Source organism: Alligator mississippiensis, chromosome 2, assembly GCF_030867095.1.
Source record: "Alligator mississippiensis isolate rAllMis1 chromosome 2, rAllMis1, whole genome shotgun sequence".
Lineage (NCBI taxonomy): Eukaryota > Metazoa > Chordata > Crocodylia > Alligatoridae > Alligator > Alligator mississippiensis.
The window spans coordinates 175,215,185-175,228,283 of record NC_081825.1 but is presented as its reverse complement, the minus strand read 5'-3'; the positions used below and the strand labels follow the sequence as shown (position 1 = coordinate 175,228,283).

Sequence of the window (13,099 nt, the reverse complement as noted above, 5' to 3'; positions counted from 1 at the left end):
ACTGTCCCAAAGTCTTTGAGCGCTGCGAGCAGCTTGTCCTTGTCCTGGAAGGGCAGATGGTCCAGCAGGTGGAGTTCCTCTATTCCTGCCTCTCCATCCCAGTCACTGTACATGACCGGCTCCTCTGGATCCTCAGGTGATCCTTCTACTGAGGAAATCCAGAATACCGCATTACTTCTATTAAAGTATGGTTTAAGCATGTTCACATGAACTGTCTTAGGCTTTTTCCCACTCTTGGCCACTACATAGGTCACATCTTCCAGCTCATCCAGGATGACATGAGGACCTTCCCAAGCTGCTTGCAGCTTGTCTGTCTTTAGTGGCAGGAAAACCATGACCTTATTACCTCGTTCAAAGGTACATAAGTGAGCCTTTTCATCATACCAGGTGCTTTGCTTCTCCTGGGCCTGTCCCAGGGAGTCTCGTGCCACCTTCATCATGTCAGTTAGCTTCTTACAAAAGCTGAGCATGTATTCTACCACAGAGGTCTTAGTGGAAGAGATTTTCCCTTCCCACTCTTCTCTCACCAAATCGAGAGGACCCCTAACTTGCTTCCCGAACATCAACTCAAATGGTGAGAACCCAGTGGACTCCTGGGGCACCTCCCAATAGGCAAAGAGCAAATGCAGAAGTTTCTCATCCCAGTCATTGGGGTTAGAGTCCATATAGGCCTTTAGCATACCTTTCAAGGTCCCCATTGAACCTTTCTATAAGCCCATTTATCTGAGGGTGGTAGGCTGTGTTCCTGAGGTGTTTCACCCCACAGCACTCCCACAGGCACTTCATCACCTCCACCAGGAAGTTTCCACCTAAGTCAGTCAGGATCTCAGAGGGAAAACCCAGCTGGAAGAAGATCTTGGTTAGGGCGTCAGCAACTACAGGTGCCTTGGTGGAGGTCGAGGCAACTGCCTCCGGGTACTGAGTTGCGAAATCCACTAGAGTCAGGATATATTTCTTCCCTCTATGAGTCTTATGCCTCAGAGGGCCCACAATGTCTATACCCACTCTTTGGAAGGGTTGATCAATGATAGGGATGTGCTGTAGAGGAGCCTCTCTCTTGTCCCAACTTTTGCCCGTCCGCTGGCACGTCTTGAAAGATCTGCAGTAGTCTGTTACATTAAGGGCAATTCTGGGCCAATAAAAGTTCACCTGCAGCCGCTGGCGTGTCCGTTCCCTGCCTATGTGACCAGCACATGGTAAATAGTGAGCCATGGAAAGCAATTGTTGTCTGAACTTACAAGGTACTATGAGCTGGCGACGGGGTTCCCAGGTCTCGGCATGGTTCTTTGGTACCCACAACTGATAGAGAAGTCCCTTATCCCAAATCACCTGTTCCTTCTTATCTGGGGTGAACTCTGTCTCTTGCTCCTGAGCCATCTGCTAGAGTTCCTCCAAGGGGACTCCGCCAGTGGGGTCCGCCAGAACCTCCTGCTTGAACTCCTCTTGCCCAGCTAAACAATCAACAGAGAGTTATGGTGCTCCTGTAAGGAGTGCACCTGCACCCTCAGGGATGTCCTTTAATTTCTCCCCAAGAGTCTCAGTTTCCTCTGCCACTGACTGACCAGACTCCTCCCCGGGATTGTCACAACCCAATCTTGAGGTCACTGGTTTCCTCAATGGCCAGGGGCTGATTGCAGTCAGAGGGAGTCAGAGTCTCTCCTTCCTCCCCCTCTGCCTTAGTAGCCAATTGGGTGACCAGGCCCTGGGAAGTTTCCACTCTTCCTGCCTTAGCCTTTCTGCTTTGTTGACGAGTCACCACATTAACCCAGTAGGACTCTAGCTCTAAGAGGTGACCCTCCTCCCTGTGCAGGTATTCTAGCTCCATAATATCGCATCACACCAGGATGGGAACAGGAGTCCCTTCCAGCACACCCAGTTGTATGCACATCCCGCAACCACTCCACTTGATGGGGGGATGTGTTACAGGTACCTCAAATGGCAGGGACCCCACCCCTTGAATGGTAAGGGTCCTTCGTGGGATTATATCTACAGGTGAAACAAGGTTGGCATTAATTAATGACACACTGGACCCTGTGTCCAGTTCCCCAACAAGTGTTGTCCCATTTACCGTTATCTTAGTCTGGTGGAAGGCCGTCACCTCCTCTGGGTTTTTAATCCTGTAGCAACAGGCACGCCCCTCAGAGTGGCTCAGGTATCCCTCCTCACTACTTACAGCTGTTGCATGCCTGATGGGCTTGGGTTTGTTGCTTAGCTTTGGGCAGTTGGGCTTGATGTGGCCTGGCTCCCTGCAGTTATAGCACCACCTCTTTTCCGAATTGGGTGGTTTGCCCGAATGTGGGGCCGCCTTGCACTCAACAGGAGGTGGCCCTCTTTCCCCTTTTGGACCTGGCCCTCCCTTCCCTACTCTTTGGAACCCTTTCTGTTCCTTCCCAAAGTAGGGAGAATTCTTGTCTGGTCCCTCACAATTTAGTAACAGCTGATCCGCAATTTCAGTGGCCTCTTGGATGGTTTTGGGGGCCCTGTCTTTGACTAGGGTTTTAATCTCCCTCAGGCAGCAGTAATAAAATTGGTCCAGCGCCATGAGGTGTAGCACCTTCTCTAAATTGTCAGCCTTGGCTCTTTCTGCCCATTTAAGGAGTGCATCCCACACCAGGGCCGCAAAATTGGCCATTGTATTCTTGAGTTGTGGGCAGATATTCTGGAATTTCTTCCGGAAATAATCCAGTCCTAACTTGAACCTTGAAGACACAGCATTTTTAAAAGCATCATAGTTATCGCTGATTCTGAAGGCAGGCTGTTCAGCACCACAGACATGTCGCCCTCAACCAGAGCAGCCATGTGTTTCATGAACTTTCCTTTTGGCAAATTCCATCGGTGTGCTTGGTTTTTGAAGATGCTTAGGAACACTTCTGGATCATCTCTGTCTTTGTAGTGAGAGAAGATTGGGGTGTTCAGTCTGGGGGATGCATCTTGTGCGGGCTGGGCACCTTCGGTGTTAGCATTTGCTGCATTTGAATTACTGCAAGCTCATGCTCACACTGTTCCTTCTCGTGCTTCATCCTTTTCAAAGCTAGCTCATGCTGACACTGCTCCTTCTCGTGCTCCAGCTCCATCCTTTTCAACTCTAGCTCCTCACGCTGACACTGGGCCTCCCACTCCTCACGCTGGTGCTAGGCCTCCAGCTCCAAACTCTTCAACTCTAGCTCATACTTGCACTTGCTCTCTCACTCCTCAGCTTCTAGCCACATCTGGTACCTCCAGCGCCCCACCGCAGGCGGGGCGCTGGCAGAGAGCTCCAGACTTGGTTTGTGGGGATGTGATTCTGGGAAGGACTCAGGAGTTGGCGTGTATGAATTTCATAGATTTCATAGATTTCATAGACATTAGGGCTGGAAGGGACCTCGGAAGATCATCGAGTCCAGCCCCCCGCCCAAAGGGCAGGACGTCAGCTGGGGTCATAGGATCCCAGCAAGATAAGCATCCAGTTTCATCTTGAAGGTGTTCAATGAAGGCGCTTGAACAACCTACGGTGGCAGGCTGTTCCAGACCTTGGGGGCTCGGACAGTAAAGAAATTCTTCCTTATGTCCAGCCCGAAACGATCTTGTAGCAGTTTGTGACCATTCGTCCTCGTCATCCCTTGGGGCGCTCTGGTGAACAAACGTTCCCCTAGATACTGGTGGTCACCCCTGATAAACTTGTAGGTGGCCATCAGATCACCCCTGAGCCTGCGCTTTTCCAGGCTAAAGAGCCCCAGGGCTCTCAGCCTGTCATCGTAGGGTCTGCTTCCCTGACCTCTGATCATGCGCGTGGCTCTTCTCTAGACTCTCTCAAGCTTCTCCACATCCTTTTTGAATTGTGGAGCCCAAAACTGGACGCAGTACTCCAGCTGCGGCCTCACTAAGGCCCAGTACAGGGGGAGAATGACGTCCCGGGATTTGCTTGAGAAGCATCTATGGATGCAAGCCAGCGTTTTGATCGCTTTACTAGCCACAGCATCGCATTGCAGGCTCATGTTCATCTTGTGGTCAATGATGACCCCCAAGTCTCTTTCTTCCATAGTGCTAACCAACATAGCACTGCCGAGCCTATAAGGATGCTGCAGGTTTTTTTTCCCAAGGTGGAGAACCTTGCATTTATTGGCGTTGAACACCATCAGATTCTCATCCGCCCACTTGCTGAGCCTGTCCAGGTCAGCCTGGATCATCCGCCTGTCTTCTGGCGTGGATGCTTTGCCCCAAAGTTTGGTGTCATCGGTGAACTTGGCCAGTCCGCTTCTGACTCCAGTGTCCACATCATTAATGAAGATGTTGAACAGTATGGATCCAAGGACAGAGCCCTGGGGGACCCCACTGGTCACAGGACACCACGATGAGTGACTTCCATCAATTACTACCCTCTGGGTCCGACCCCGGAGCCAATTTTCCAGCCAGTGGATCGTGGGGGACCCAAGGCGACAATTGGCCAGTTTCTCCAAGAGACGATCATGGGACACCAGATCGAAGGCTTTTTTGAAGTCAAGATATATGACATCAATCTCATCTCCCTTGTCCAGGTGATAGGTCACCTGGTCGTAGAAGGAAATGAGATTGGTCAAGCAAGACCTACCCGCAACAAACCCGTGCTGGCTATCCCTTAAGATGTTGGCGTCAGCCAGTCCATTAAGGATGGCCTCCTTAATAAACTTTTCTAAGATCTTCCCCGGGATAGAAGTCAGGCTGATGGGCCTATAGTTAGCCAGATCCACTTTCCTCCCTTCCTTGAAGATAGGCACCACGTTGGCCTTCTTCCAGTCTTCGGGCACTACACCAGAGCGCCAAGAGTTTTCAAAGATCCGCGCTAGAGGCTGGGCTATGATGCTCGCCAGCTCCTTGAGTACCCTGGGGTGAAGATTGTCAGGGCCGTCTGACTTGAAGGTATCCAACTTCTCAAGATGTTCCTTCACAAAGTCAGCATTAATGGAGGGCAGGGGATCACCCTCACCCGGACTTCCCGGCCCTGTAGCGGGCACGGGCGTCCCATGGGGCTGATGAAAGAGCGACGCAAAGTACCTATTTAATAGGTTGGCTTTTTCCTGGGCGTCAGTTGTCAGTTGCCCCATCTGGTTCAGCAGGGGTCCAACGTTGCCCCTGCATTTCCTCCGGCTCCCCACATATCTGAAAAAGGACTTTTTATTGTCCTTGATGCTCAAAGCTAGTTGGAGTTCAGTTGCAGCCTTGGCTTTCCTGGTCTGCTGCCTACAGGACCGGACCAGTGCAGAATAATCCTCCTTGGAGGTGACTCCCATACTCCATCCTTTGTAGGCCTTTCTTTTTAGCCTCAGGAGGTCTGCTAGGTCCCTGGAGAGCCAGGGGGGCTGCTGTCCCCTCTTGCTGCCTTTCCTCCGAGATGGAATAGACTTAGTTTGTGCATTGAGGATCGCTCCCTTGAGGAGCAACCACTCTTCTTGAACTCCCCTCTCCCTGTGGTCACAGTCCCTTAGGGCCTCACTGACAAGCTTCCTGAGCTTGTCAAAGTCGGCTTTCCTGAAGTCAAGGACTTGCGTGTTGCTGACTGACTTGCCAGCTTTTCGGCGGATGGTGAAGGTGATCAGCTCATGGTCGCTGTCACCCAGCTTCCCATCGATCACTAGGTCGCCGACTAGGTCCTCCCCAGTAGCCAGCACCAGGTCGAGCAGCGCTTTGCCTCTCGTTGGCCCATAGACTTCTTGAGTCAGGTAGAGGTCATCCACGCACGAGAGGAAGCTCTGCGACCGCTCAGATTTTGCTGAGCGATCCTCCCATGAGATGTCTGGGTAATTGAAGTCACCCATGACAACCATGGTCCTGGAGCAAGCTGCCTCAGCCAGTTCCTGGGCAAACTCCTGGTCTAGCTCAGGACTTTGGGTGAGAGGTCTGTAATAGACTCCCACCATTGTATCCCCTGTGCCGTGTTCCCCACGGATTTTAACCCAGAGGGTCTCCAGCCGTCCACCCTGGTCACCAATATCGGCTTGCAGGGACGCGTAGCTTTCCTTAACATAGAGAGCTACACCCCCGCCCCTTTTCTCTACACGATCCCTCCTGTACAGGGTATAGCCATCTATCCCCATGGTCCAGTCATGGGTGGAGTCCCACCAGGTCTCCGTGATCCCTATGACATCATAATTGTTTGTACTGAGCAGGAGGATGAGCTCCTCCTGCTTATTCCCCAAACTCCTGGCATTTGTGTACAGGCAGGCAAGTGCCCCCTGGGGGGCTCCTTCCTTGCCCACAGATTTTACCAGGGCTGGGGCTGGGGTGGGCTCCCTTGAGTGCCGTGGTCCGCTGGCTTTGCAAGGATTGTTCAGCAGGCCAGCAGTGGCGGTAGTCCCCCCGTGCCCCAGCGGGCTTAGTTTAAAGCCCGGTGGAGCAGGTCAGCCAGTCTGGCTGAGAAGAGCCTCCTCCCTAGGGGAGAGAGGTGGAGACCATCTCTTCCCAGCAGCTCGCTGCCTCTCTCGCCAAAGAGCGGGCTGTGGTCATGAAAGCCAAAACCTTCCTGACGACACCAGCGCCGCAGTCTTTGGTTGACCACATAGATCCTCCTGTCCCTTCTCAGCCCATAGCCTGAGACTGGGAGGATCGACGAGAACACCACCTGTGCCCCCAGACCCTTAAGCCCTGCTCCCAAATCCCTGTAGCGCCTCATGACCTGGCTGGGAGTGCTCCGAGCCGTGTCATTGGTGCCCACATGAATAAGGAGCATGGGATAGTGGTCTGTGGGTTTGAGGAGCTTGGGGATCCTCTCTGCAATGTCCCGGATGCGGGCCCCTGGGAAGCAGCAGACTTGCTGGGCTAAGGGGTCAGGGTGGCAGATTGGCCCCTCCGTCCCCCTCAGGAGGGAGTCTCCCACAACAAACACCTTACGTTTTGTCTTGGGGAGAGCAGGGGCAGGAGCTGCACTTGGGCCCATGTTGCCTGTGGGGGCCGGCAACTCAGCAGGCTCTGCTGGGGCAGCAAGAGGTGCATACCTGTTGCTCAGTTGTGGTGGGGGTGGGGCCTTGGTGCGGCGGGCCTTAGGGCCCTTGACCACCTTGGTCCATGCCCCTGGCTGGACACAGCAGGAGGTCCCAGAGTCCTCCTCTGGCCTGGAGGGAGACTGTGATCTACCCTCTGCCTCCCGGGGGAGAAGGGCCTGGCAGTAGGAGTCTATCTCCTGCTCGCAGTCCTTGATGGCACGCAGTCTGTGGACTGTGGCCTGGAGCTCCTCCAGCTGGCGTGCCAGAGACCCCAAAAGGGAGCAGACCCCGCAAGGGGAGGTCGCCATGCTCCCAGGCCCCAGAGCCTGAAAAAGGGACAGGCAGCCCCCACAGCCGAGAGCCAGGGGCTCCGTCTGCGTGGAGCCCAGAACCAGGGGCTCCGTCTGGGTGGCCGTCTCTGAGGTGCCAGAGGGGGGGGCCGCGGAGCCCGAGGGGACCCTCGGGGTGCCGCGCGTGCCCATCCATGTCATGCCTCTGGTAGGCTGGCTACGGCTGGGACTGTCTACCCTGGGGGGTGCACAGGCAGGGTCTGGCACCCTCCCGCACGCCCTCCCGCGCGAACTCTGCGCTAACTCACGCGCTGGCAGAGAAACGCACCTGTTTGCGCAGCCTGTTCGTGCGGCTCCGGTCGCGTGGCTCCCTGGGGGGCTGGGCGAAGTAGGGGCCTGGGCGGGGCTTGACCTGGCCCGGCTCCACTCAGCTGCCGCCTCCCACACACACACTAAGGGGGTTAGCCCCTTCTCTCCATGGGCCCCGCTTACCCCGGCTGCGCTGGGGGTCAGTGGGGGGCTCCGCGGCTGCTGGAGGGTAGCTCTGTGGCTGAGTCATTGTCACAAAGGAGTTTAATCAGCTCTTCCTTCTTCAGCCCTTACTTCACATGAAGGCCTCTCTCTTTCACCAGCTCTTTCAAGTGGGCCACCGTCATGTGGTCATACTTGTCAACCATCCTAGCTATCTACACTGTCCAGTTGACCCGATACTGAACGGATAATTCTTTGCTCAAGGGTTTTCAGTGACTCTATTCCTTTTCCCAATTTATGCCTCTCATACAGCAGGGTATTCGGATCCCACTACTGCCTCCACGTGTGGCAGGCCAGTAGGGGGAGCTCCTGCATTGAGCCTCCCACCTCATTACGCCCGTCCACCTTCCAGACTCTCTCCAGGGGTGCCTAAGCCCTGGCAGACCCCCTTTCGTACGCCACTTTAGAGTCCGGGGGTAATGTGTGCTACCACCACCCTGAGAAGGGACTGTCTGGGTCCTGTGTCCTTGGGGAAACACAGGCCTAATAATCCTATGGGTACTCGACCCAATACAAGAACTCAGAGCACTTCCTCAAGTCGGGGGCCAAAAAGGATAGTCTCCCTTAGTCTGCAGACCCTGGGGGCCTCCTGGGAATATTTAAACCCACCCCTCAATAAGTCTCCCACACTAGGTGCAAAGGAGAAATTTATTGGTTACAGAGGGTAGGGTTAGAATAGGGTACAGGGTAAAGCAATATCAGAGAAATCCCATAGAGCAAACTCCTGTGGCTGGAGTAGCCTTTGATCTTGCATCTGAGTTACTGCAAGCTATATATCTAGTTGGATCTCAGTTAGCTTACTCACAAGTATCATCCAGAGGCAGCTGGAGAATCCCTCTGGAGGCAGGCAGTTCCTTGATCATGAGTTTTGAGAGAGAGAGCAAGTTTCAGATGGTACAGCTCTTCTTTGTTCCTGAGTATCCCTCATGGCTGCTGCTCCCTCCTCCTGGCAGTCCTTAACTTATATAGCCCTTGTGACCTCATTTACCTGGTCCAATGGAGGTCAGCACCTGTTGGCTATCAGCCAGCCAATTTGAAATGCATCACTAGTTGCCAGGCAGACTCTAGCCCACCAGGAAGGAAGCTCCTCACTCAGGTATGTGATACTAGTCACGGAGGCAGAGAGAGCAGGTTTCCCCCTCCCTCAGGAATGTATCCAGCTCAGGTTACCGAGAGAGATAGGGTAAGGATGTCTTTCTCTGCTGGGCCCATCGTTATCAAATTGTCACAGAGCAGAGTCTTTGGGGAGAGACAAAGGTGGCTTTCTGCTACAGCATGAAACAAAAATGACAAAGCCATAAGGAAAATACAAAGTGCCCAAGTGAGGGACTAACATAGGAGGGGTAGGGATGAGGAGGGGAACACAGCTAGGTTACGTATCTTTAATGTTAGCCAATTAAGCTGGGGGATGGGCAGGGTGGAGGAAGGGGAGGGAGGGGGTTGCAATGCTGAAAGGAAAAGAAGATAGATGTACACAAACCTGTGCAATAGTCCACAATGGTGGAGGGGAATAGGTTGAAGAAGTTACTCAGTCCATAGAGTCCTATCGCAGGGCTCCTTTTTGGGTGGAGTGGACTGGTCCATGTTTGAAGACATCTCTCATGGTCCATTAGGTGTAGAGGGGGGTTCAGACGGTTCCCTCTGGGTTCAGTCTGGTGGCGGTCATTCTGGCAGTGTTGGTGTACTAGCACTGGCCCATGATGTGCCCAACATAGATGTCGCGGGACCAGCAGATGGTGTTGGACACCATGAGTCACCCCATCAGCTTGGTGTAGTGGTGGGAGATGCGGCAGTCACGCAGGACACTTTCATTTCTGGGGTCCCAGGCTCCGAGCTCTCCCATGATGAGTGCATCCACTGTCACATCGTAGCCACAGTTCCGCAGGATGTCAGCCAGTGGGGTATACTTCTTTCACTTGTGAACCCAGGCATTGGTGAAGGCTTGGTGCTGGTTCTCGAAGGGGATGGTCAAATCTACTATCACAATCTTCTTGGCCTCCTCATTGGTGATGATGAGGTCAAGGTGCATCTGGCTCTCACAACCTGGGATGGCATGGTTCATAGAGATCTCCTGCACTGTGGCCGTATTACACAAGGTTTGGGCACAAAGTGAGGGAAAGTCAGGAAAGGCACTTTATTCTCTAAAAGCCTATACAGCATCTCCTCGAGCTACACACCTGGCTGAAAGATGTCACCAAAATACCTTTGCTTCCTTCATAAGGACTTTATGACAATTATGGATTGTAAGATTAAAATTGAATTGTGCCTCTAATTTTTGCAAACTTGTTCCTGTGATAACAATAGTTACTGTAGGACATTGAGAGAAACAAAAATACAATTGTCATCGTCTGGGCTATATATGTCTGCAGCAAAATAATAGTCACTTTCAAGAAATGCTACTAGGCTAATCAAAACAAAACAAAACAGAACAAAAAATCCAAGAACATGAATCCAACACAATTGTAATATTTGAACAACCATAGAAAAGCTTTCCATACTTCAGTCAGCCTTAAATATTGCAAATATTCTATTTAATTGTAAAGAATTTAAGTAGCAGTGAGACGAAAAGCACTGGGAATCCTCACTGTATGTTAATTGCCCAGGGGAGTAAAATCTTTTTTCTCCAAAATCCAAACTCAATGTTATTATTTCAACACCAGTTGGTAGAAGGAGCATCATTGGATACATCTCATTTTTCATTTCCTCTGGAAGTTACTCTTGTGCTCCATAAATTTCTAATAGCATTTTTCACCTCCTTGTTTCTCAGGGTATAGATTAATGGATTCAATATGGGAGTGATAATGGTGTAGAACACAGTGACCATCTTATCCTCTGAGTAAGTGGTAGCTGGGCGTAGGTAAATGAAGATGCAAGGTCCAAAATATATAATCACTACAGTGATGTGGGAAGTACAGGTGGAAAGGGCTTTGCGATGCCCTTCAGAAGAATGAGTTCTCAAAGAGATTAAGATGACAAGATAGGATACCATTAGCACAACAAAACAAATCAGGGACATCATCCCACTATTGGCAATAACCATGATGCTAACAATATACGTGTCACTACATGCCAGTTGCATCAAAGCGTACACGTCACAGCCAAAGTGATCGATCTCATTGAGCCCACAGAAGGAGAGCTGACTTGTCAGAAGAGTCTGTACAATGGAATGTAGAAAGCTTCCCACTGAGGAAGCTATAACCAGCCAGCCACACACACGTCTAGTCATGATAGTTGTGTAATGGAGAGGTTTGCAGATAGCAATGCAACGGTCGTATGCCATAACTGTGAGAAGGAACATCTCTGTGCCACCAAAGAAATGGGAGAAAAACAGCTGTGCCATGCAACCAGTGAAGGAGATTGTTTTCTTCTCTGTCAGGAGGTCTGCCATCAGTTTGGGGGCTGTGGAGGAAGAAAGGCACATGTCTACAAAAGACAGGTAGCTCAGGAAGAAATACATGGGGGACTTCAGACTTTCACTGTTTTTGATAGTGACAATGATAAGAAAGTTTCCGAGTATGTTCACAATGTAGATAAGTAAAAACAGAACAAAAAAGAATCGTTCTAACACCTGATTCTGTGAGAGTCCCAATAAGATGAATTCTGTCACGTTCTGTGTAGCCTCCATGTATTAGCAAGGAAAATAAATGCTGAATGACAAAGGATTATTTCACCTGTTGTGACACAAAAATAAGAACACAAAAGTAATTTGAAGGGGAATCTTCTGCCTCCCTGATTGCACCTCGTTAGTCATCAACTAAAGTACAGTTACTCTCTTTTTAGGGATATTTTATAGATTGTAGTATTTTGATTTAAGCTCTTTTATTTTTTGTTAATATTAACTATTGGCAGGTATTCTGGAAATTAATTAACAGTGCCTTCCAGCTTATATATCTAGATACAGTTTAGCAAGGCAAAATAGGAAAGTCCACTTGCCTATTTCAAATACTTTATTTTCTCCATTACTTGAGCTTCTTCTTGCTGGAGTCCTAGGCAAGAATGTAAAACCCTTAGGTAACACAGGATGAACAGTATTTACAAGCAACTAAAAATGGATTTTTTTTCCATAGAAAATTTGAATTTCCTTTTGCTTCTTCATATAAGCACTATCTATTTGTGTGATAGAAAACTGCTTCAGAGAGTAGAATGCTAAAAAAATTAGAGCTGTCATTTTTCATAGTGTGTAGTTGATTTGCTAGCAAGGATCTTTGAGTAGATGTGATATCTTTTATTACACCGAGCAGGTGGGAAAAAAGTTATTGGCAAGGTTTCGGGCACAGTCACCCCTCTTCAGGTATAGGAAGTTTTTGCTGTTTTATATATATATATATATATATATATTTATATATATATATATATTAATTTTTCAAGTGGCATGGTTACTAATACTTATTTTTATCTTTCTGATGTTGTGCAGTATGGTTTTAGGCTAAGACAAAGTACATAATAATAACTACTACTACAACAATAATAAAAAACAAGAACAGATAGGACCTAACATATAACTCGTTATAAAGGATAGTCCCTAACTGTTGAAAATAAATACAAGGTGACTTAGCAAATTATTAATTATACAAACTGTATTAAAGGGAGATGTATAAATTTGCTTTAGAAGATTTCATCATACTCAATTAAATTCTGAACCACAGGCAGACTTAGAATGACCTGAAATCCTTAAATAAAGAAAAAAAGTATTTTATTTGACATGTGTGCATGTGGGAGAGAGGAAAAAAAACCCATGAAGTACTAAGGCAAGCTGAAAAAATCTTTTAATCTCATTCATTCATAGTTTCCAATACTTGCCTGGAGATGATGGACTTTACTTCTTAATCCTCCCACTGTCAGTAGGACACTCAGGTCTGAACAGTACTAAGTACCCAAAAAACGATAAGGATGATTTTGTATATGACTCCCCGCACTTCTTCTCTCCTACCCCACTGGCAATATACATTGTACTATTTATTGTTTCTAAATTTAATCTAAAGCCCGTTGTTCATAAACCTACTATTCATATCATCCTTGCTGTAAGTAAGAACCATGTTAGTAAATTAGAGATGTATTTTGATGTCAGAACTCTTGAATCTTTTCAGACAAAGTCTCCCTCCTCCTCAGAGGATGCATCTGCGTCTTGAACAGGATCTTATCTAAGACTTTACATCCAAACTTCTCTTTCTAGAGTCTAGGTTACAAAAGGAACTTTGAGAAAGCTGTTTTCTCCCTTCACTGAGAGAATGAATGCATAAGAGAACATCCTATAATGGTAGCACATCAACCCCCCGATGATGAGCCTCCCAGAGGAATTAAAGGCTTCTCAGTAGGAAATTGTTAATTAAAAATCACCTGATG

The 13,099-nt window shown here is 49.3% G+C and overlaps 1 protein-coding gene across 1 annotated transcript; it reads right to left on the bottom strand.

Moving 5' to 3' along the window:
* Nucleotides 1–10,445: 10,445 nt before the first annotated feature.
* Nucleotides 10,446–11,381, bottom strand: LOC102574719 (olfactory receptor 4S2-like). The gene has a single exon (XM_014594485.1). The coding sequence runs from the start codon at nucleotides 11,379–11,381 to the stop codon at nucleotides 10,446–10,448; it is 936 nt and encodes a 311-aa protein (XP_014449971.1).
* Between the last annotated feature and the right edge of the window lie 1,718 nt (nucleotides 11,382–13,099).

What these genes read in the sequence shown, in the direction of transcription:
- LOC102574719 (XM_014594485.1), bottom strand. Translation starts at nt 11,381, where the DNA reads ATGGAGGCTACACAGAACGTGACAGAATTCATCTTATTGGGACTCTCA.